We start from the raw sequence: 25,059 nt of genomic DNA on the forward strand, positions 1-25,059 counted from the left end.
TGACATGAGAAGTTGTGAATCAAGTAAAAAGACAATAATACATACAATTCAGATATTTAAAGTTTAAAGCCGCTTAACCCGAAACAGGCACATATTATCTTACACAATAAAAGTACGTCATTACATAGATTATATATAAAAATAAATTATAAGATTGATTTAATAGTTTATTACAACAATCTTTACATGGAAAACGCAGATCAAAAACCTTATTGACAAACAGTAGTTCCTGACGGAAGTTAAGATCTGTTGTGAAGTCAATTTTGAAAAAAAATAAGTTTATCGGATATATCTAATATTGAAGATAATTCAAACCCGATTATTTTTTCTCTATTAGTAGAAAGTCTTAGTCATGATACATCTTTTCAAAACTAAGAAATTACTTGAATATAATCCATAGTAATTTTTATATTAATATGCATATTTAAAGGAGAAAGGAAAATCCTATATTTTAAATGATTTTTTTAAAGGAGCTAAAATATTGTCCATGTACAAGTAATATATGTACTTTGTTGTGAAAAAAAAATGCTCGGGTTTGTTCTTCATGAGATAAACATGTAAGCGATAAATTTAATTTTTCGAAGGTAATTTCACGCGATATCAACAATGATCAACATAGGATTATTTTTTGTGTGACCTAACAAAAATTATTTTTTTAACTTTTGAATTTTGATATCTTTTAAAAGAAAAAGACGTTGGGGATATAATTTGACAAAAGTTGAAACAATTTATGGACAAATATTTTTCAAGAAGAAAAACGAATATATATTTTAGCGATTAGAATCGGACCAAGCGGCTTTAAATCATTCATTGTGAAAGATCAACCGAGTTCTCCACATTTGAAAATTTAACAAAGGAGGAAGCTGTGCGAAAGCAAAATATGTTCGAAAGCACGAAAGCGTGTAAGATTCTTTAAACATCATTAAAGAAGACTGATTTCACAAAACCTAGCAAGACGATAAATTGAAGAAACTCTAAAAAATTGTGAATAAAAAATAAACAATTAAGATAGTGTACCTTACTTTACAGAATTACCAATTATTCCAAAATGTGGACCAAAACTTCAGGAGAGCTTAAAAAATGTCAACCACCATGGTTAAATTCTTTGTAGAGAATCCCGGTCTAAGATAAGAAGATTGGGTATTTTAAATACAATTAAGATATAAAAGAAACAAAAAAGCAAACTATACTTAAATATTTATGCGTAAACAATAACACACATTATGCATTAGCTGAATCTCCTTTTCATCTCACTCCCGAAATTGGAATTTTATAGAAACTACAGTACCCTTTAGATCATGAGTAACAATCAAGTTGCATCTGCAATATAAATAAAACACTTCATCATATCTGTAATTGAAACATAAGAGTATTTTCTTGTCGATTTTTAAATATACCAATAGCATAGATAAAAAGGTATATATATATATATATATATATATATATATATATATATATATATATATATATATATATATATATATATATATATATATATATATATTATATACATTGTCAAAGCTTAAGGAGGTTGACATTGAGAGAAAAAAATTATTTAGTTTATATTTCATTTCTTTTATATCTGGGGAAAAAGATAATTTGAGAAATTGAGGGTGAAAAAGTGGAGATAACGAAAAGTGATCGTATTAAAAAGTATATAAGTAAGATTTTAATATCATAAAGCCTCAGAAAATTAGAAAATCTAAAACAATTATGACATATACTGTTTTTACATAGTTTTGATTGTCATGAAGCATACAAAAAATATATGCACCAAAATCAGCTTTGCCTAGTAAATTTTTCTTGACAATGTTAATAAATAGCAATATCCACTCTAATCTACAACTTTTAATCCCAATTCCGTGGTAACCAGATAAACTACCATGCTTTCTTTTATAAAGTCAATCTTTTCATTAATTGAACTTTCAGTGAGAAAAAAGTTGAATCCACGACATCACCACTACTGGACGGACAAAGTGCTGAGAATCCCAAATTTTACTGATAATGTCTGATAATTACTGATACGGTGCTGTTCTTGCTGTTAATTACTGATATTTACTGTTATTATTACTGTTGTTTCTGATATTTTTAGTTGTTGCTGATAAATACTGATAATTACTGTCGTCCTTTACTGTGGAGTCTGATAAATACTGATAAATACTGTTGAGGTACTGTCGCTGCTGAGAATTGCTGATAATTACTGTTGAGGTACTGTCGATGCTGAGATTTACTGATAATTACTGTGGTCATTGTTTTTAACCCGGGAATGGATTAAAATAACCTGAGAAATGATTATTTGGTTTTTTTAAAAAGTATTTTAACAAATTCATTACAGTCAATTACAAAATAAATTATTCTAAATAAAAAAGTCACATTTTATTAATTTGTTTTCAGTTTTCATATATTAATTTCATTATTATAATTTTTGACCATAATGTTAACATAAGCTTTCATAAATGTTTGTGTTTTTTCTTTAAATTTCTCCTTACACGTAGATGACATTATCTGAGGAAAATTATTCTGTTGTATTTGCAGTGGTTTTTCTTCCCAAGTACTTTTTTAAAAAGTTTAATTTTTGTTAAAAAAAAATCTCATCTCATATTTTTTCTCACATGTATGTGTACTGTCATCAAAAGCTTTTTGTGGGTTTCTTTAATACTTCAATACAGTCAATGGTTTTAAATATCGATTTATTTTACCGTGTGGAGAACTGAAAATGCATGAACACATTAATTTGAAAACACCCCCCCCCCTTTTCCAATTGCTTTTGAATTAAGCTCTCATTTTAACAAGACAGTATTAAATATTTTTCATAAAATCTAGTCTTGAAGCGTACACTTTGTTATTTTATAGAAGAATGTGACAGGGTTAAATAATTAAATTGAAGCATTTTAATTATTTTTTTATATATATATTATGTAGACAGCGCGCTCTAGTTCTCCGATGTCCTCCCTGCGAATTTTATAACGTGTCGCTTTCTAGCTTTCTCTCTCTCTCTCAATCTCTTTTAAATTATTTGTTAAGGCTTAAGGATTGTTCACTACATGACATAAATCTTATGCAGAGTGATTTTCAGTAAATGAAATATACGTCTTTCTTTAGCATGTTTAGGCTAATTCTTTTTTCATTGTATACAGTTTTAAGTCTATGGGCATATGGCTTCTAATATTATGCGCCACTTCTTAACATGTTATATGCGGTCAGTCAGTTGAAAAACTAAATAAAATAAATCATAACTCGAATAAACTTTTTCCATTAATGCAAACTTTGTGCTTGTTATTATTGAACATACATGTCAACCACGTGTAAAAGTTCTACTTTCGTTTTAGAATCGGGTCAATTATTAGTAAATTCTGCTATAGGGATATCGTAACTGCTTGCGTTTTTGTAAAATTAGAATTTTGAGCAGTGATTATAATTTTTTTTTTAATTCCTTTTTTCTCTGAGACCTTTGTATAAACGAACAGTACAGACTTGGTGCTTATCTATATGATTTTACTTGATTGTAGCACAAAAAGGAGGGGGTGAAATACTGTTTACAATTAAGTGATAGCCGATAGGGCAAGGTCTGTTCTTTAGTTGTGTGTTTTAAAAGTCATGCAAGTTATGATTTTATGCTTATCGAATTTTTTATATGCATGAATAAAATTATTTTAGAGAATCAATTGCAATGAACCATACAAATTTCAGAACTGAAGTAATTATAACATTTATTCAGGAGTGCGATACACAACGTCATGTTTCTGAAATTCAAAATCCATACATTTAAGGGTTTTTTTTCTCGGATTAAGCGAAATGGAGTTTCCCTGCATCTGAATTGGGAACAATTCATGCTAATATTAATTCAAAAAAGTGCTTCACTAAACAATCTTTCTCTTTATATCTATATGATTGTATATTTTGCACACTTTTTTTTTAATTTTTATAAAAAAGTGATGTCAATTTCTCGTCTACGTATTTACCGGTTCCAAATAATCGTTAGCAGAGATTCAGAATTGAAAATACATGTGACCACCTCCCCCGGAATATTCTTTTATCTGATAAACAAAATATACTCCCCGGCCTAAATTCCCTTACTTCGCATTTATATCAACCTACAATTTTTTTTTGTTTAGTTTCTTATTCACGCATGCCTTTTAGACCTACTGTTATGTATAAAATCACCTACATTTTATATGTTTTTATGGTCTATGTATACTAAAGTAAAATGGTAAAAAGATTCAAATAAATGACTGATTAATTGAAAAAATATGCGTAAAACTAAAAAATGAAATTAAATACTGACTAAGATAGATCTTTGAGAATTGAAATAATAATGAAAATAAGTTTGTACAACGTACATGATGTATAATTTATGTATATATCTTTTTTTTTCATTATAGTACCAAAGTGTTCTATTATAAATATTTTTTCTATCAATTTTATTCGTCATCAAATTCAATATTATGTAATTTTTTTTTCGTGCGACCATAAAATTTAAGATTGTTCCAAAGTAGCGAGTACATGTACAATGTAGGTCGTTTGTTTATTGAAAACACCGGTAGCCCCAGACGAAGAACAATAGGTAATTAGTGCCCATTGTTACGTTGACCACTACAATTTGCATGGAATATACAAGTTGTACCCCGTTCTACCCCGGGGCTGAAGACATGTACACAATACAGCCAAAGGTTTGTTCCCATCTCGCCTTAACTGTAAAATTTAGCATTCCCATTTCGCCTTAGTAAGCTCTCTGGTGAATTAAGGTGAAGAAGATTTAAAATATTTAGAATAATGTATTTTATGGTATTACACATATTATTTCATTCACAGTATTCATAAATTTCCATTAATTGTTAAATTAAATCTAAAAAAATTATCATTTAAACTTTTATCTCAACCCAGTAATAATATTTACAAATACTAAAATTCCCATTTCGCCTTAGTACTTTTTAACTTTTTCTTACCTGTATTTCACCGTTAAGGAGGCTGGCGGGTCAACAATTTAATCCCAAATTAACCACCAGATTTAACTCATTTTTTTAGATATGGTATATTTAGCTGTCAACTATCATTTGGCAAAGAAAGAATTCATATATTTTAGTTTCAAAATTTTATCATTTTGTATATCTTTATATGGAGCTCTCCTTTTAAAGGAGATTGAAATAGTATAAAAATGGCTGTCACCCCCTAGCCTCGTTAAGGCAAAATGGGAACACACCCAGCCAAATCACAGGTCGATCACCGATTTCTGATCAATTGAAATCAATTTAAAGGTGTTTTCCTTTCAACATTTTACCATGAAAAATTAAAATCGATTAATTTGATCATATACTAATAGTAACATATTAAATTAAGTCTCATTTCAGTTTTTATTTCCCATTTCATAAAATCAAATTGAAAAAAAATTAATGAGATTTCAAAACTGATTAAATAAAAAATGATTTTGTATTTAAATTTTAAGACAAACTAAACACATGTACATGTACCTTTGTACTAGGGATTCTTAACCTCTAGCTCTAATTTTTAATCAGCTTGTCCCATTTGCCGGTTGCACATGCATACAGTGTGTACTTATACATATGTACATGTGGACGAGTTTAATTCTTGGACAATCTACAAACGTCTAAATAACATTAAAATAAATGAATAAATAAATAAATTATTAATTAAAATCAGTGCCCACAGATTGAACATATTCAAACCTGTTTTCACCTCTTAGTTACTTTTTAAAAGGCATAAAATTTCTAATTTCCGAGCAAATTTTCAAATATTTCGACAAAAAGAGACCAGAAAACTGAACATTGAATAAGATAAATATAATTGTTTTCGAGAAAAAAAGGCCTTCAAAAACAAAATGTTGTCCAAACTCGACCAGTTGACCTAGTGAAAACGGAACAAATCCAACTTTTCTAACCTGCAGGGAACTTTTTTTTATCCCGAATTTGTTCCCATCCATTAAGAACTTTTTTTTTATTATTGAAAAAAAAAAAGATCACCGATCTCCCTACATAATTTTCTTGGAGTCGGGAAAGGCGGCGATGGATCTTTTTTAAGATAGCATAATTTTCTTTTTATTTACAGTTTATTTTTCAATAAGATCTTATGCAAAAGTAAAGTTCCATTTTTTTTTTCTGCCGTTAATTTTTTTTATTAATTCTATTTCTATATATTCATTCTATTAATAATTCAGTTGACTATTGTCAAAATTTTCACAAAGTTAACTTAATGTAGAAATTGAGATCAGCATACATACAAACAGTCATTAAATTTTGCCACAAGCAGAACATTTCAAAAAAATATGAAAATTTTGTCATGATAATTCAAGTAAAAGAAAGTAATAATTGAAGGTTTTTATAGCCCTCTGTTTTATTTTAAACCAATTACCAGGTTAAAAACAATGACCACAGTAATTATCAGTAAATCTCAGCATCGACAGTACCTCAACAGTAATTATCAGCAATTCTCAGCAACGACAGTACCTCAACAGTATTTATCAGTATTTATCAGACTCAACAGTAAAAGGCAACAGTAATTATCAGTATTTATCAGAAACAACAAAAAATATCAGCAACAACAGTAATAATAACAGTAAATATCAGTATTTATCAGCAACAACAGCACATTATCAGTAATTATCAAACTTTATCAGTAAAATTTGGGATTCTCAGCACTTTTTTCGTCCAGTAGTGCACGTAGCCATGCCATTTTGATATTTAGGTATAATTGGTATATATATGAAAAGAGTTCATAATATTCTGTAGAACAGAACGATTGAAGAGTCTCCTTTGCAGCATGCAATGTTTTTAAGGATGAAAGATACGGGATTTGTATGGCATTACTTAAACCTGCAATGAATGTCTGTTTTTAAGGATTTTTATGAAGCATAGGAATCCATTATACGCATTACATCTCACCTCATCTCTCTCTCTCTCTCTCTCTCTCTCTCTCTCTCTCTCTCTCTCTCTCTCTCTCTCTCTCTCTCTCTCTCTCGTATTTGAAAGTAATTGATCTGATATATCATATTTTGGCAGACTTTAAAGACCGGTCCTTCGGATGAGACCTTGTGAACCGAGATGTCATGTCGGTGTAGCTGCTTGTATAGCCTTAAGTTCCAAAATGCCGAGCACGTCTTCATTTTCAGCCCCCCTCCACCGGCAAGTTACGGTGTCTTAAAATAAGTAAAAAAAACATTCTCGAAGGGTCGTTAAAGAAATTTGCAAACAAATTTATCTACCTGATCAAGACATAGGGCTAAAGCCGGGTGATACCACTAAAGAGGGTAAGCTTACTCCTTCTGGGCACCTGATCCTCTAATGAGGTCCGTGTGGTACATATATTTCGTGACTACTGATTCGTATCATTTATAGGTTTTTAAAGATTGGTTACCCTTTGATATCTTTCATTTTTTTTCCATTCAAATGTACATCATCAATATTCGTAAGTCAATTAAAATGAGGACCAATAATAAAAAGGGCTGTCCCGGTTTACGACAAAAAGCATCATTTGCCGGCCTCTCTTATCTATAATTGAGTTTACAGGCATAATTTTGAAAATAAAAAGGAATATATACTTGCTTGAAAGTTGGTTGCATTTTTTTGAAGTTATGTTACGAGTATTTGCCTATGACTCGCCTTAAAGTTAGAGACAAAATTCTGTATCAAAATTTAACTACCAAAACCCGATTTAAAAATGACTATTAATGAAAGTTAAAAAGTAGAGACATAATTAAAGGAAATCTTGATAAGAACAACGATATAACCGTTGATTTTAAACATGTTTTAGGCCACGAAATGAATAAATAAAAAATAAAAATAAAGTGATGTGCTGACAAATAAAATTAAAAATGGTGGCAGTGATGAACTATGCGCATGTAAATACATGTATCAACGTATAGGAATATTTATCGATGAGGGAAAATGTTTCTCTGATTAATATCATCACAAAAAAATTTTAGTAGGTTTTTTCTGTTTCTATGTTTGAGAAAAAAAGCGTTTTGGTTTCCGTTGATAAAATGATATTTATATATTTCATTCTGTCATTTATGTTGGATAAGCTGGATTCCCAGAATCAATGTAATGTAATGAGATGAGAGCTATGCAATAGGAGATATCGAGCAGTAAATATTCCGGACTTGTAAGCGTCATTTTTTTCCCTATCAAATCAGTTCATTCTAGTAGAGAAATAAAAAGTAACCCCTTTGAAAACTTCTTTACACCCTAACAAAAATGCTGTAGTAAACTATTGTTTTTTTTGTTATGGCAATGCTTTTACCATTTGTCTTCACGACTCCCGATTTAAACACAAGAAATTCAGTCAATGATTACATGCAAAATATAGCATTTTCTTTTCAAAAAATAAACAATTAAAGCAAATCCCAAAGGTTTACTTACATCAAATTTTTCCAAAACCCTGTAAGAAAAACAAATTTTAAATTATTCTATTATTAACAAAACATAATGTATTTATGTAGTATTTAAAGCACTTTCTTATCTTTTCATAAAGCCTTTACCTTTTGTTTCGAGTTATTTTTCTGAAGTATCCCTTCAGATTTTGTAAAAAAGACAAACATCAAAATGGGTGAGGGGTTTTTTGGCACGGTTTTATGTGTTCGCTGACGGGGGAGCACTGATGTCCGGTATTTTAGTTTTCTAATTTGCTGCCGGTGTACGGTCATTCTTTGCCGAGCTCATTACCAGCAGTCTTGTTAAAGTCAACATTTTGTAAGTTCTATAGTCGATACAATGACCTTGGATTGAGCACACGGTGGGTGTGGCCGGTCGGCAGGTGATGCATACTCCTCCATGGCTCCTGATCTAACCTCTGATGTTTTAGAGGTCCGTGTTTGCTCTGCTCGCATTTTTTATTGTTTGATGGACCTTTGAAGGCCAAAACAATATAAATACTGGTCATGTCTTGCCTTAAAGCCAGATCTAAACGTAATCTAATGTCTTAAAAACCCGGTCACAAAGACATATAATTACACTTTAAAAAGCCGAAGATTTGAAAGAGTTTTGCAAGAAATATGGACAGCTCTACCACTTCACTGTGGTTTCATACAGGGTCTAGTATAAAAACATTCCTCAGAGAATATGTGCAAGGGGGAAAATAACAAAACACAACGTATAAAGGTAAGTACTGTATATAAGTTTAACAAAAATCAAATTTTTATTTAGCAAACAAACTTTTTTCCATATCGACGACAACATCATTATGCGAACTCATTCATAACCATCACTATATCATTATGGTATTGTTTCAATATATAATATACCTGTTTTCTTCTTCTTTTTCTTCTTCTTCTTCAGTTTTTGTAAAAAGCCCATCTTCCTGGAGTAAAGATTTAGCTTCTTCATCAGCTACAATAAAGAAAGGTAATTTGGGCCACAGCGTTTATCTGAATCGTCTTAGTCCGAATGTTTCCTTCTGATTTTTCTGCTTTAATTTCAGAGAGAGTGTTTTTAAGCTTTCCTTTTTTTCATATTAATATGTCGAAAAATAAATATTAATTATGCTCACATCCCGTCGCCCCGGGGATGTGACATAAACATATTTTTATCTGTATTTACTGATTAGGCTAACATATAAATATTTTTGATCAGGGCCCCGTTGTTAATTAATTAATTTTCGATCATGAGTCTGCACTTCCTTGTAAAACTTGTAAATAAATATGACTAGTTATTGTATTCAAACTCATACACAGAGTAATAAAGAAAAATAGTAATTATTAGTAATTCTTACAAGTAATTTAAACATTACCTGCATTCACTGTAGCTTTATTGCAATTCCTGAAAAGTAAATATCAAATAATTCAAATAAATATTGTTTGTACATTGCGCAAATAAGAACATATTGAATCATTGAAAAAATAAAGCGATGATCGTTCAAATGATTTTTGAAAAATGCACGGTTGCGATTTACTTCAAATAGTATAACCTTAAAAAGTTTACAGGGTTTAAAGAAATGGTAAAAATTGTACAAGAAAGTAAACATTAACTTGCTGATTTTAAAAACCACCGATGTTTTCTTACATTTGATTTGCCAATGAGCATAATATTCCTTAAGAATTACAAGATCAATTTGAATAGTTTAGAGCATGTCTCATGAGGTGAGACATTTATTGATGTTTCTTTCACGCGCAGCTACATGTATGAGACAAAAAGTTGTTCAAAAATTTAAAGGAAATTATACAAACTGATTATCTATCAGAAACATCAAATAATAGCTTACCTCACGTCTGGTTTTGGATTGAGTTTTGGTGTACCCGCTTTTGAAAATAAAATAATTTTATTTCACATTATTATAAGTTTAAAATTGCGAATAACCATAGAAATATGCAATTCTGAAATTAGTATTGGTTTTAAAATCCTTAGAAATATTGATCATACAGAAAATTCAAGATCATTAATTGATGGCGTATATTTCATGGCTTAATATTTACATTCACCAGCCATTATATTTGAACCACTCATACTGAATCGAATAAATAAAAGGTTTGCTTAAAAAGCATATATTCCCATGCATACTCATAAAGAAGGTTGGCGTACCTGCATGTATTACCTTATTTTCAAGAATCCTTTGTAAAACCATTGAAAGTTTAAATATTTATTACTGCGGCCGTAAATTCGGATAACCTCGGCAATATATACTTTACAAAAGTCACGTTCATCTATAAAAATGGGGTAAAAATATCTTTCAAGAGCTTTTAAAAGGGGCAAATTCATAGTATTTAAATTTTCAATAAATGACTATGTTTAAAAATGGAATTGTATTGTATTTCATTTTCTGTGCAGAGCAAAAAGAACTTGCTCTTATACTAATTAACCGTAAAAACAAATGACCCAATGCCCCATTTCAAACATCAATACATGTAAAAAGTAAAGACTTGATGCTTTCATACCCTGTATGAAAAATTCCTTCTGAGAGTTCAGACATTTTAAACAGCTGTGTAGAAAGGGGGAGTATTAGAGTACCCTCAGCAAAGAATCTTGAAAATCTTCCAAAAATAATTGTGTTTATTGTTATGTGCAAGACCAAGTGATCTTCGTGGGATCTTTCTTAGTTTGTTCAAATCTGACCCTGTAAATTTCTGAAAAATTAAATCCACTCAGTTTCAGTTGAATATATTTGAAGTTTTTCTTGGACCTTTGTCGACCTCATATCAATCAAAAACGTTCAAATTTCTTTTAAAATCTATATATCATGACGTAATGGATTGCGGCATTCTCCTTTTATCCTGAAAAATTTTAAATTGGCCAAAAAAATAAGCAGATTTCGATATTTTGCTAGCTCCCTACTATCTAAAATATTTAATGATATGAATAATATAATGGAAGAACTGTTTTAGAAGATTTTTATCCATATTTTAATGGGTCTGTTGTGAGCTCATATTTAAATCATAAGCTAAAGATGCCCACATTAATAAATTTTCTTCAAAATTCAAGAATAATTGCAAAGCCTTTTTTGCAATACCTAAATTCTCAAAGGAAATTTTTTATTGAAAATGAAAGTACATCTTTACTTTAAATTGATGTTAAAAGTATGGAAGGCTAAGGTAATAGATATAGCAACTGGTCTATTTTATGGAGTTCAATGTTACATGTATGCAACAACACCCACTGTGTCATTGTATCTCGGTTTAGATGTCCTGGTTTCCGCAACCCGCAGTGGATTCGAACTGGGAGCTCATTTCAATCATGTCAACAGTTTGATTTCTTTATGGTATCATTAAGCCAATTACTACCGTAACAGCTGTCATACGTGTAAGAGTTAATCGTCATATCCGATATACTGTAAACTTTTACTTCTAATCCGGAATGCTAAGCAATGGGACAGTCAATACATAATATCTAATGTTGAATTTCTCGTTTAACGTGGTAGTGGCGTTTGGTCGTTTTGTCAAGAAGCAAACGAAAAAAAGACAATAGGTATACATAAAACTAGAACCTATAAACGGAAGGAACATTGGTAAAAAAAGATATACATGAATATTTACCGTACAAATTTTCATAAGAAACATTTTTTTCCTGTTTTGGTAACATATTCATTCAACTGTCAGTAAGAAAAAACTGCCAATACTTTTCACAATAACATTCTGAAATACTGTTAACCAATAACCATTCAACAATGGTATTGCACTAATACTGTAATTCATTTTTTTTACTTGCGATAACTTTTTTTTCGCGTAATAACGTTATACAGTTTGCGAAAATTTTATTCTCGTGTATAATAGCATTCCTGAAGATTATATAGAGCAAAAACCACAATTCGTGAAAATTTTGTCTCGCTCATAAAGAGTTGATGACAATGTCGCTAAAATAAGGTGTCGCAAATATTTAGTGATCTACTGTTAGTTTTGCAATCTGACTTGCATCATAGTAAACAAGTTCCAAACAATATGCCTGAGAAGCTTTATCAAAGCGGTTTTCTTTAAAACACAACATTGCTGTTTATATTAGAATTGTGAAAGCATTTCATTGAGTAAAATAAAGTAATTTTAGAACCTTTCAAATAACTCCTTTGCACTCTTAACCTTCTTTTCTGCGTTCAGTTGTTTCTTCTCTCGTTCAGTATTATATTTCTGGGCTTCAGCGGCTTTAATTTCCCTGTCTGAAAAATCAAGTGAAATTATTTAAAAACAATTCATTATCTTCATATCTTACCCAGTCCAAAATTTATTTTAATAAAAACTGTAGCAAAGTTCACGCCCATCTTCGAAAGAAAAACATATCATTACATGTCATTTTTATATACATACATAAGAATCTAAGTTCCAACTCAAAATAATATTTTAAATTCAAAGAGGTATATGGCTATTAAATTATGACATTTTAAACTGGGGAGGATCTGATTTACTCTCGTCGGAAGCAAGTGTTGAAACATAACCAGTTCATTTATTGCCGTTATATTTAAAGACACGCAGAGAGACAAAACATGCCAAGCGATCTTACGAAATTCAGAGAAAAGGTCAGGCGATACATGTTTCTCTCTTAGGCTAGAAATCAAGAGAGTATTTGTACCCGTTATAATTATAGTTTGGCCAAATTATACCCCAAAATGTCACAACTATTAATTCTAATGCAAACTGTTGTATATTGCTAAACAATGTCCCTGAAGCTGACCCCAATTAGACATCAAATACTTGTGTATTGTTCGTTTTTATTAAATGATGGTTATATAAATCTTAGTCTTGGTTAAACGTTAAGGTAGACGTTGCTTATTATAATTAAGTACAAATGTAGACGGGTTGCCCGCGTGGCGCATTGGTAAGAGCGTCTACTCTAAATAGAAAAAATAATTAGTTGATTCATACGTCGCGAATTTCAATCCGTAAAAACTGCAACCTAGTCTTTAGATATTACTAGTTTTGCACTGTAGTATTGTAAGTCTCCGATTAAAGTGTCTGTATTACATTTTTTAAAGGTTTTCATTTTTTGATTAAGCTCTTCTAAGAGGGTCCTGGGCCTGCATACGATTTCAGGAATCTAACAATACTTAACGCTTTTACTGATTAAGCGATCCAGATAGTTAATAATGACATACTCGAAGCCACCTATACAAATTCCAGGATTATCCCAGTAGGCCTGGCGCCTAAAAAGGATGGTTTATTTAGGCTCATCCGCCATTTCTTTAATTTCGTAGGAGAAGGAATTGATGACTTTATTGATCACAATTTTTTCTTCAGTTAAGTAAACCTCCTTAACTTTAACCACTGTTGTAAGCTTTTCTTTTTGTACGAAAGGTACAGTTTTTACTGACCAAACGTTTCCTTGAGTGATTCAAATTCATTGATTGTGAGTCTTCAAGTCAACGTATTGTGTTTACAAAATCAAACTTTATTGTATTTACTTTTTCTTACATATTCTGAATATCCCGATATAGTTATATTAAATCTTTTCTTTCTACTCAAGCTTGCATTTTCCCCCAAAATTTTTGCAGAACCCTCTAGACCGCAGCCTTCTCTTCCACCCTTACTGACATAAGTGATGGACGTGTGGCCATTGGACTTACTAGTAAGCATATTTATGTTTCTTAAATTGTAATTAACTAAATATTTTTTTAAATACATTTGAACTAGTCACAAAAGGTGAGCATATTTTCCTAGGTTTCAATTGCATTCCTAGGGATGTCATTAAAAGACAGTGTCTCGGCTCTTCAATTTAAGCTTCCGTGACCCCTTCAGCCAAATAAATTGTGTCAGTTTAAAATTTTATATCTCTCACATGTGACATTCTGTATTCCTCTTTTTAGTCTTTTTTCATCTTTTGATAAAGGGAATTTCTCACTTGCGACATTGACAGCCATTGAACAAAGTGAATTACCAGTATCTATAACTGTGGTCAAGTTGGGACGTCAGTGCCTTTAGCAAACTTGCTTACTTTTTTCCCACTCTTTTCATGATTTTTTTAGGTAATAACTACAGCCTTAAATTCATCACTAACATCACCTCAATTGTGTCTACATTTAGGTCATTGCAAACTGTTTCCGGTTTGTGCTAAAACTCTTGCCTATCCCTAATCAGTAGTTGAATTTGATGATTCAGCCTTGTCCATAGCGAGAACTCTGATCCAACAATTTGCTTGTATATAATTCATACTAGTTTGTATTTTTTGCTTATGCGTTTTAATATTCTTATACACTTATTTCAATTTTCTTGTTCTACGGGACTTTGTTTATTAAGATTTCTTAGAACGTTTTCATAGATGACTGCATTATTACTGAAGAACCCCTGAAGGCTTCCTGAACCTACTTTGTCATTTACTGGACATTTTTAAAGTATACTCGTAATTAAAGACTAGTTACAAACGGGTGACCATCTTTTCTAGTTTTCAATTGCATTCCTAGGGATGGATGCCATTACAAGTATAAGACAGTATTTTAATGTATCGGCTCCCTCATTAAAACTACAGTGGTTTATTCAACTAAATGAATTATAAAACAGTTTAGTTTTTGTCATGGAATATAAATTAGGTTTTTTATAAAGGCTATCTAAAGTTATTTAAATTTTAAAATTTACTACAACTTTTTCCCATTTTGAACTCTAAATTACGTTTTTGACATTTTCAATTTGTAATTTTTAATTGAGTTTTTGACATTTCCTGTTCGCCAGCGTTTGCATTTTATTTATAATGAATATATAAAATAGTATACCAAATACCAAATGCCTACCATATCTTCCTTACTTCTCAGCGTACTGTAATGTACATATAAAGATTTAAAAATTCAAACATACCTTGTGGAAAATCAATACATGTATTCTTTTCTTCCGATTTTCCTTCCTTTTTCTTCGTCCTTCAAGAATATATTTTGACGATTTATTTATGCCTATGTAATTATATGTATGAACTCATAATCTTGGCCCTATGAAGCTATTTCAGGAGGTTAAGGCACAACTTAATATTTATACATTCGAGGCGGGCATACTACCAAAAAAATTCTTGAGAAGAAAACAATAGTAAAAGAGAAAAGGTCGTCAGACGAAAGCAAAGGCATGAAATAGATATATTTTTATATTATACATATGTAGTGCAAAGATTATTGAAGGGTGCAAAGTTCTTTGGGAGAAGGGCGTGTCCCGACACAATGTTCCTAAAGACATGCAGATTGATAAATCTAAGTAAAACTTACTTTTTGATGTTTCTTTTGCGAAAATAACATAAACCCAGTCCAATACTAAGAAGTAGAAAAAATCCAAGAAAACTTCCTAGTATGATGATAATTAATCTGCAAAATAAGAAAAAAAAAATTGTTACATATTATATGTGACAAAACTGACCACCATAATTTACTTACCTTACTTATGCACACACAGTCTAGATCTCAATATAAGCACGTTTCATGCAGCATTATCGTGTTACATGTACCGCGAAAAGTTCCGAAAGCAAACGTACAAAATTAACATTGAATTCTTCCATGGAGAACATAATACAAGTACATGTTATTTGGGCGCCTGTTGGATTTACTTTTCAATTATTCCAACTTATTTTTTCTTGCTTAAATCAAAACACAGATTATAGTTTTAAAAAATTTTTGTGGCGAAAATTTCAAATCATATGCAAAACAAAAGAAAAATTCGGTCAAAACATTCATAACTACTGCTCCCCAATAAAATTTTATTCCCCCAATTTATCATAAAAAAATATGATATAATATATGATATACATTATTAGATTATTTAACCCCCATTTACGTATAATATCCTAATTCACATCATCAATTAAAAAAAATTCTCCTGAGATATACATGTTTTTTGGTAATGATCACAGGAGTTATTGAAATTTACAGGTCAAAGAATGAAGTTTCATTACTATAGATCAGTTCAGAATATAAAAAATATTCTGGAAGACAAACCTCTGTTGAGAAGAAGAAAAGATTTTTAAAGAATAATGTTAACATATATACAATGTAAGATGCAGTTTCATTCAACAATCCCCAAAGCCCCCCCCCCCCCCCCTAGACAAACCTTTGTTGATCATAGCTTAAATCTTAATTTACAACATTAAATTAATTTATGTAAAACATCTGACATGGCAAGAAGAACAACTCTGATTTTTCTCTTCGCCAGTTTACATTCCTGTAATCTGATAATCTCTTATCAGCAACTGACCAGATTCAGCTAATTTTGCGCACGCCTTCATTCTTCCAGCGTGCATTGCCTTGTCAACATACATTCGCCAGTCATCTTGATTTGTTTTTGTTGTTAGCCATTCAATCACTTGTTATCACAGGTACATAAGTCTACTCTGTTAGAAGAATTTCTAATTCAATTTATTGTTGGATTATCCTTTATATAGGTACATTGGTGAGATTCTTTGGACGCTAAAAATTGTGTGTATGCTTTACAATATTTGACGGATTTTGTGTTTGACTGGCGAAATACGTTAATACAATGCTATGGACACCCTGTTTCATGCACTCATCATCGTAATTACAACTTAGCAGGAGTAAATGAAATGTTGTGAACGTTTATGTATGTTGACTTGAATTTCTTTGTTCTGCTTCGCGCCAGTTTGCCGGTCTTGGAACCATGAATGACCAAGTGAACTTTGCGGCTATTCATATATTGCCCAGCATCCAAGATACATTGCGGTAAACAGTCAAAATGGCGTCTGTTTTGATTGCTGGAAGTTCACATGTTAAAAGATTTGAGCACTATGTAAATCAAAATCGAGAATTTCAGAACTTGAATTTAAATCCAAACATTTTTGTAACATTTTATGGTATAAGTGGAGGAAAGCTGACAAATAATTCCCACTTGCAGGCGTTAGAACAAAAACTTAGGCACGTTTCTCCGGACTTTCTCATCTTACATTTAGGTGGTAACGATCTGGACACAACTTCGGCTGATGAAACATACGCTTATGAGTTATGTTTACGACTTTGTTGTATTGCGGAAACATTTGCCCGTTGTTTCAACATTAAAAAGACAATTGTTTGCCAACTGATGCCGAGATATCGGACACGGATATTAGATATAAATATTTATAATAAACTAGTAATAAAATTCAATAGAATACTGAAGAGGGAGCTGTTAGGAAAAAACTATTTGCAGTACTGGAATATAAAAGGTGTCAAAAACAGCCAGCGTCCAGTATTTTGCGATGGAGTCCATCTGAACAACGAATGGGGCATGCGAATTTACTACAGAAACTTGCGTGGGGCAATTATCCAATGTTTAAAATAAGATTGGTAGCAGGGACATCTACAATGTATGGTCCGTCAACATAAGCAGCACATTTTCATTCAGGTTCATTTGCAACTAAAAAAGATAAGTCTATTCAACATCTGCACGATCTCTAGCAAATTATGAATTATAATATGTAATGAGTAGTCTTATTTATACGGTTATTGGACAATGGTTCACAATTATGAATGGTAATCAGTATGTCTGCGTTTAATTACTGCATATTGTATTTGAGATCTCAATTATATGAAATGTCATAAACATAGTTAAAAAAAAAATACGCTACTTAAACTGTGTACAGTACAAGTGGTAACATTTTATGTTGGTATCAGATACACTGTGAGCTGGCACAGTTGTAAACGTACATTCCCGAAGGTATGAGTTTGCACAGTGAGCTGGCACTAATGCATCTCATATATATGTTGATACACGTACGGTTTGGAATGTGCTATGGCACATACTTTATGTATTTGTATGTACGCACGTGTATTATGTTTCTATGTTCGGGCACTATGATAATGTACGATATATTCTGATACAAATATGATTTGTGTGCAAACACTTTCAGTTACTCACTTGTGCATATGCGTACATTAAGTAGTTATTATGTCTTCTTTTATTAAACGAATTCAATTGAGTATGAGCGCTTTCAACTATGGCTATGATATGAGCATGATGAGCATAGACATGTATGTTGGACTCAATCATTTTTGTAAGGCATTGTTTTTAAAAGCCATGTTTACACGAGCGCTTGGTACATCTTCATTGTGCCAGGGCAAGTGGATCTGTAATCAGGCGAAGATTCCTGACGGGAAGTTGGTTTGAGTTTACAACAAGCATGTGATTTGTATGATATCACTTGAGTATTGTATTTTATTCAAGGTAGGAACATGCCACCTAAGAGAAAAAGGAGTCGGGCGACAAAAGCTGCGGAGCCAACAGAGTCTCAACCAAAACGCAGCGCACCGTCGAAAGACCAGGAAATCGTGGATACAATCCAAAACGCAATACAAGCAGCCATTCCTGGTATTACGAAGGCGGTAATGGATGAGATATTCAAACAACAGACTAGTACTGACACCGCTATAATGCCAAGTCCTTCAGCGCCTGAGGGGGAAGCGGCCAATGAAGCGCTGTGGAGCCTACGGTTAATCTGGGTTTTTCTAACACTTTCCTTGAAGCCCCAGAAAGTATTTCAAAGCCTCTAGCCTTAGGCATTGATTCTAAAATTAAATCAAAAATATGGGCAAACGAGTTCGTCGATTTTGGCACTTTACTAAAGCCAACTGAAAAACAAGTAAAATTTTCCATCGAAGAGGGTGATGATGGCCTAACATTTGTAAAGGAAAAATCCACCCCTCTTAAGATTGAATCCATTCCTCAATGGATGAAAGCTTTTCATATATTCGTTAGTATATTTTGCGAGAGGCACACAAATGATGCCACAAAATTGATGAAATATGCGTCTTTTGTTCAAAAACTTGCTGACCAGTCTACTACATCAGCAGCCATTCAATATGACAAAACTTTTCGTCAATGGAGAGAAATATCTCCAACCAAGCTCCCATGGGACCAATTAAACGCCGAATTGTACCAAGAGGCATTGGCATCCGGTATTCAGTCAAAGTTAAAGGGAGTAACACAAAAACCTACTTTTCGTCCCTTCGTACCAAGGGGAGGGCAGGGAATAATAAACTCGTATGCTACATTCTACTGTGTGTAAGGAATTTCACACTTTAATAATTCCGAACAGGGAATTTGTCTTAGTGTAACTTGTGTGCCAAGTTATATTGAAATAGAAAAGATTGCAGATTCTCCCACACATGCCAACGCTGTGGTGGGGAACACAGTAGAAAAACTTGCCCATCAACCCCAAAACTCCCCAATGCAGCAAACAAAAATAAGCAAAAATCTAGCCCCCAAATCGGATCATCAGAAAGTAAACAGTCAACCCTTAAACTTACAAAATAATCCTTTTGATATAGTAACTCCCGTGAATCCTCAACGGTTACAACATTGGCTATCAGAATACAATGAGAGTGACAAAAAAGTTTTAGTTGATGGCTTTACAGAGGGTTTTAAAATTCCTTTTCAGGGTGTTCGTGAGCAGAGGTTTTGTAACAACTTAAAATCAGCTGATCAAAATTTATCTATCCTTCAAGAAAAAATAAATAATGAGGTACGTTGTGGTCGAGCAGCGGGACCTTTCAAAAATGCTCCATTCAACAATTTTCAGTGTTCACCATCAGGTTTAGTACCCAAAAAACAAGAAGGGGAATTTAGAGTAATACATCATTTATCTTATCCAGAGGGATAATCTATAAATGATGGGATTCCGCAGGATATTTGCTCGGTTCAATATCAAACCATCGATGACGCGACTGATTTATTAAAACAACTTGGAAGGGGGGTCTTGTTTGCAAAGACAGATATTGAAAATGCCTTTAAAATCATTCCAGTCCATCCATCAGATCGCGAATTGTTTGGTTTTAGAGTAGGAGGTGGGTTTTATTTCGACAAGACCTTACCAATGGGCCTAAGTTACTCCTGTAACTTATTTGAAAGATTTAGTTCTGCATTGCACTGGGTAATGGAATACCACTACCAATCTAACTGTGTTCATGTTTTGGACGACTTTCTTTTTATGAGGCCAGCTCATTCGAGCAATTGTTTGAAATCCTTAGAGAACTTCCTTCAATTATGTAATGACATAGGTATCCCAATTAAGAATGAGAAAACAGTGTATCCCACAACGACAATAACATTTTTAGGTCTAGAAGTCGATTCACTAGCTATGGAAGTTAGGTTGCCAAGGGATAAGCTTGATAAGCTAAGAGATGCAATAGATTCGTTTAAGCACAGAAAAAAAGTAAGTCTAAAAGAATTACAATCTTTGATTGGATTACTTAACTTTGCTTGCGCGGCTGTCCGACCAGGTCGCACTTTCCTACGACGGCTAATCGACCTCACAAAAGGCTTAAAACTATCCCATTTCAAACGGCGTTTGAACACAGAGGCTAGGGCTGATCTTGAAGCTTGGTCTGTTTTCATCAATAGTTTTAATGGTAGGTCATTGATATTAGATGATAGGTGGGAAACCTCTGAAACATTATGTATGTATACGGATGCAAGTGACCTAGGATTTGGGGGTACATTTAAAACAAAGTGGTTCTTCGGAGAATGGCCACAAGAGTGGTGCCAGTTTCACATTACAGTCACAGAATTGCTTCCTATTGTGATAACTTTAGAACTTAAGAGCTATAGGCATCTCATTTACGGAACTCCTGTATTAACTTCTATTCAGATAACATTGCAGAAGTATACATCATTAACAAACAAACTTCAGCAGTTCCATTAATTATGAAGTTAATGTGGCGTTTTATAGTAAATACATTAAAATACAATATTCTTTTCAAAGCAACACATATTCCAGGTGTACTTAATGTAGCTGCTGATCGCCTTTCTCGCTTGCAGGTCCGGGAATTTCAGGACCTATGTACAAATATGGACCCAGTGCCATCAGCAGTTCACCCAACAATGCTAACACTCTGAAAGATATAGCAACAGCCATTCTGAAGAATTCCCTCGCTCCTACATCAAGGGCAGCTTATGAAAAAAACATTTGCTTTTTACGCTGACTTTATGTCAACCTACTTTCCTAATGTCTCTTTACTGCCTCCTACTACTGAGCATTTGGCACATTTTATAGCTTTTTGTTTTCAAAGTAATATCGCAGCACCAACCTTGAAAACTTACATTTCGGCTCTTAGTTATAATTTTAAAGTTCAAGGTTTTGAAGATCCATCACAACAATTTGTGATTCGCAAAATGCTACAGGGATATCAAAAGTTCAAAACTGTAGGAAGTGACACAAGATTGCCCATAACAACGTCAATTCTGAAACAGCTTGTAACTTCGTTAGACAAGTTAGGCATTTCAGCCTATCAATGCAGTATGCTAAGGGCAATGTATTTGCTGGCTTTCCATGCTTTTTTAAGGGTTGATGAAATAACAGTTTCGTCTTCTACGAACGTTAAAAACGTATTAAATCTGGCCAATGTAAAACTCGTTTCGGATAAACTAAATTGCAGTGAATCCCTTGAGATTACAATGGATAATTTTAAACATAGTGCAGGCAAACATATACCCACGTTGATTCTACAAAAAACAAATCGGAAGAGCAATTTTGTCCTGTTCAGGCTATTCAGCTATTTCTTAAAGTTAGAGGCCAGTCACCAGGCCCTTTGTTTGCATATCCAAATGGTGATGGGTTACTAAGACAACATTTTACGAATTATTTGCAAATGTCTCTTAAATGGGCAGGGCTAAATACGAGTCACTATAAAGGCCACAGTTTTCGAATAGGAGCTGCGACATGCGCTGCAGCAATGGGAATTTCAGAGGAAAAAATCAAACGAATGGGAAGATGGCATTCCGACGCTTTTAAAAAGTACATAAGAATCCCTGTGCTTCATATTTAGATGAATTTGATCATGGGGTCATGGGTCTCTGATCAAATAGTATAAATTAGTATTTCACCCCTTTATTTTTTCGCGAACGCATAGGTGAGGGTCAGCAGGTTTTTGAACAGTAGTTTTCCTTTCGGTTAATCTGTATATATGTTGCCGTAGGCAATGACTTTCAGACTTTTGAAATTTAACACTGGGTCATGGGGACATGGGCCTCTGATTCCACAATTGCTAGTGAACTATGGATGAGAGTTTGTTGTCATTTGAAATTTGACACTGGGTCATGGGGACACGGGCCTCTGATTTCACAATTGCTAGTGAACTATGGGTGAGAGTTTGTTGTCATTTGAAATTTGACACTCTGATTCCACAATTGCTAGTGAACTATGGGTGAGAGTTTGTTGTCATTTGAAATTTGACACGGGCACGGGCCTCTGATTCCACAATTGCTAGTGATCTATGGTTGAGAATTTGTTGTCACTTGAAATTAGACACTGGGTCATGGGGACATGGGCCTCTGACTTCATAAAGGGTAATGTAGCTTTGCATGAAAGCATTTTGTTACTTATTGCTGCATGAATAATATGAACAGTTTCGTCACGAGGACAAGGGCCTCTGACAATTCTTAAAAGGGAAATGCTGACCATTACTTGTAAATCATGGAAGCACTTTTGTATAACACAAATGTAATTTGTATTCTTTATGTGAATGTTACCATATATCATATTCATTGAAGACAATAGTTTTGGGTGGGGTTTATTGTATTCATTGTTTCATCATGAACACAATAATGTGGCGATTTTTTATGCCCCACGTATGATAATTGGCTTAACAAAATGTATTTGTTAATTTTATGCACATGTTTTTTATGATTGTGTAATGTTTGTCAATTTGTTTAATTAGTATTTTTGCATGATTTGTCTCGTCATTTATTAGATCAAAATAAATGACAATTTTCAATTCAAACTCTCTTCATTTTGTTTTTACAATATCAAACGAAGCAAAACTATTGTCAGTGTATTTGCATAAAATCTTAATTTACAACATTAAATTAATTTATGTAAAACATCTGACATGGCAAGAAGAACAACTCTTATTTTTCTCTTCACCAGTTTACATTCCTGTAATCTGATAATCTCTTATCAGCAACTGACCAGATTCAGCTAATTTTGCGCACGCCTTCATTCTTCCAGCGTGCATTGCCTTGTCAACATACATTCGCCAGTCATCTTGATTTGTTTTTCCCACCGTCCCACCCAAAGGCTTTTTATTTTTATCTTCTTGCCATGTTTGATGAGAAATAAATTGAACGATTTAAATCATTTTGTTCTTGTGTATAGTAAAACTGTATGGGCGATTTTTTATGCCGCACCTATGATAATTGGCTTAACAAAATGTATTTGTTAATTTTATGCACATGTTTTTTATGATTGTGTAATGTTTGTCAATTTGTTTAATTAGTATTTTTGCATGATTTGTCTCGTCATTTATAGATCAAAATAAATGACAATATTCAATTCAAACTCTCTTCATTTTGTTTTTACAATATCAAACGAAGCAAAACTATTGTCAGTGTATTTGCATAAATACTTAGATTATCGACATGCTACACAGGAGAAGAAGAAAAGATTTTTAAAGAATAATGTTAACATATATATACAATGTAAGATGCAGTTTCATTCAATAATCCACAAAGCCCCCCCCCCCCCAACACCCAAACCCGTGACTAAGGGACAATGAAATTCACTTTTTTTAAAGAGGCACCCTTCCTCATCATAACTAGGAAAAAAGTTTTAAAGTTACCAGGAGCAGAGAAAAAACTCAGAGTTCAAGCTGTCTCACTATTTAAACATTAAGACCCCGCCTTATTATCAGAAAATGATTTAAATTGGTTTAGTGGTTTTGGAGAAGAAACTGAAACAAGGTTCGGGTCAATTACTTTAAAATGTAATTAAATACTTTTAAATACATTAATATTTTGTCAATTACTTACAATTACAGTTAAATTGAATTTTTCAATTACTTTTCAGTACTATTCAGAAATTGTAATTAACATGTCTATTACTTTTTTTACAGTTTTATTTCAAAAAAAATCTTGAAAAACATACACACGAATTATACAGACATTAAGTACTGGAATTAGTGTTTCTACAGTTTTGAGTTCATTTTAATCATCATTAGTTTTTCAAACACAGTCAACGAATACCTTTCAGGTCTGAAGATATTTAGATTTTTAAATTCAACTTATACCCTTAAATTCATTTTTGGTTCTAAACAATACCGGTATGTTTTTTTAGTGAACTTTAATTCAGTATTTTTGTTCCTTGGTATGAGAGGGGTGGTTCACATCTTATCAAAATTAGACCCTAGTGCTTTACCTATCACCCCGGGTAAGCATGACACGCTGTTTAAACAAATGGGTACCAAACAAATTAAATATTACAAAACAATTATTGCATAAACACAAGCTCATGCAAGCCAACATGCATAGCCTAAATATGTTTGCAAACTATGCACCATAAAAAGAAACCTTATTTACCTTTCAATTTGAAAAGAGTAAATGAAATGTAATTGATAAGTCATTGAAATACATGTTTTTTTAAAATGTATTTAAATATACTGAAAGGGAAAAACGCATAAGAACATAACATGGGAAAAATTTTTGATTATGTGGCCTAAAAATATGAAAATTGGTAAGATGTGTATTTTTGGTTACTTTGCACTAAAATCGCTAGTTAAAACTACTCAACTATGAAATATATGGCGTCACGTAGGGAAAATGAAAAAAAAAAGTAAAAAACACGTGCATGTTGATGATAATTATTTTGTGATAAAATTTTGTAGTGCCATACGATGCATTAGAGTTATAGAATTCGTTTTTGCATATTTGCAGTCAGCACAAATTTCTTGCAATCGTGGTATGGCTGA

General features: G+C 32.4%; 1 protein-coding gene across 2 annotated transcripts; it reads left to right on the top strand.

The window, feature by feature from the left end:
* Positions 1-16,864: 16,864 nt before the first annotated feature.
* On the top strand, positions 16,865-22,486 carry LOC134276597 (uncharacterized). 2 transcript variants are annotated; one of them, XM_062758831.1, is made up of 3 exons: positions 16,865-17,692; positions 18,545-18,819; positions 21,137-22,486. In XM_062758831.1, the coding sequence occupies exons 1-3, from the start codon at positions 17,602-17,604 to the stop codon at positions 21,212-21,214; spliced, it is 444 nt and encodes a 147-aa protein (XP_062614815.1). In that variant the 5' UTR covers positions 16,865-17,601; the 3' UTR covers positions 21,215-22,486. The 2 variants fall into 2 exon arrangements, 1 of the variants encoding a protein (XP_062614815.1); XR_009994085.1 differs by having other exon boundaries at positions 16,869-17,725.
* Positions 22,487-25,059: the final 2,573 nt, after the last annotated feature.

Source organism: Saccostrea cucullata, unplaced genomic scaffold, assembly GCF_032062105.1.
Source record: "Saccostrea cucullata isolate Sc308-1 unplaced genomic scaffold, CSIRO_AGI_Scuc_v1 ctg3707, whole genome shotgun sequence".
Lineage (NCBI taxonomy): Eukaryota > Metazoa > Mollusca > Bivalvia > Ostreida > Ostreidae > Saccostrea > Saccostrea cuccullata.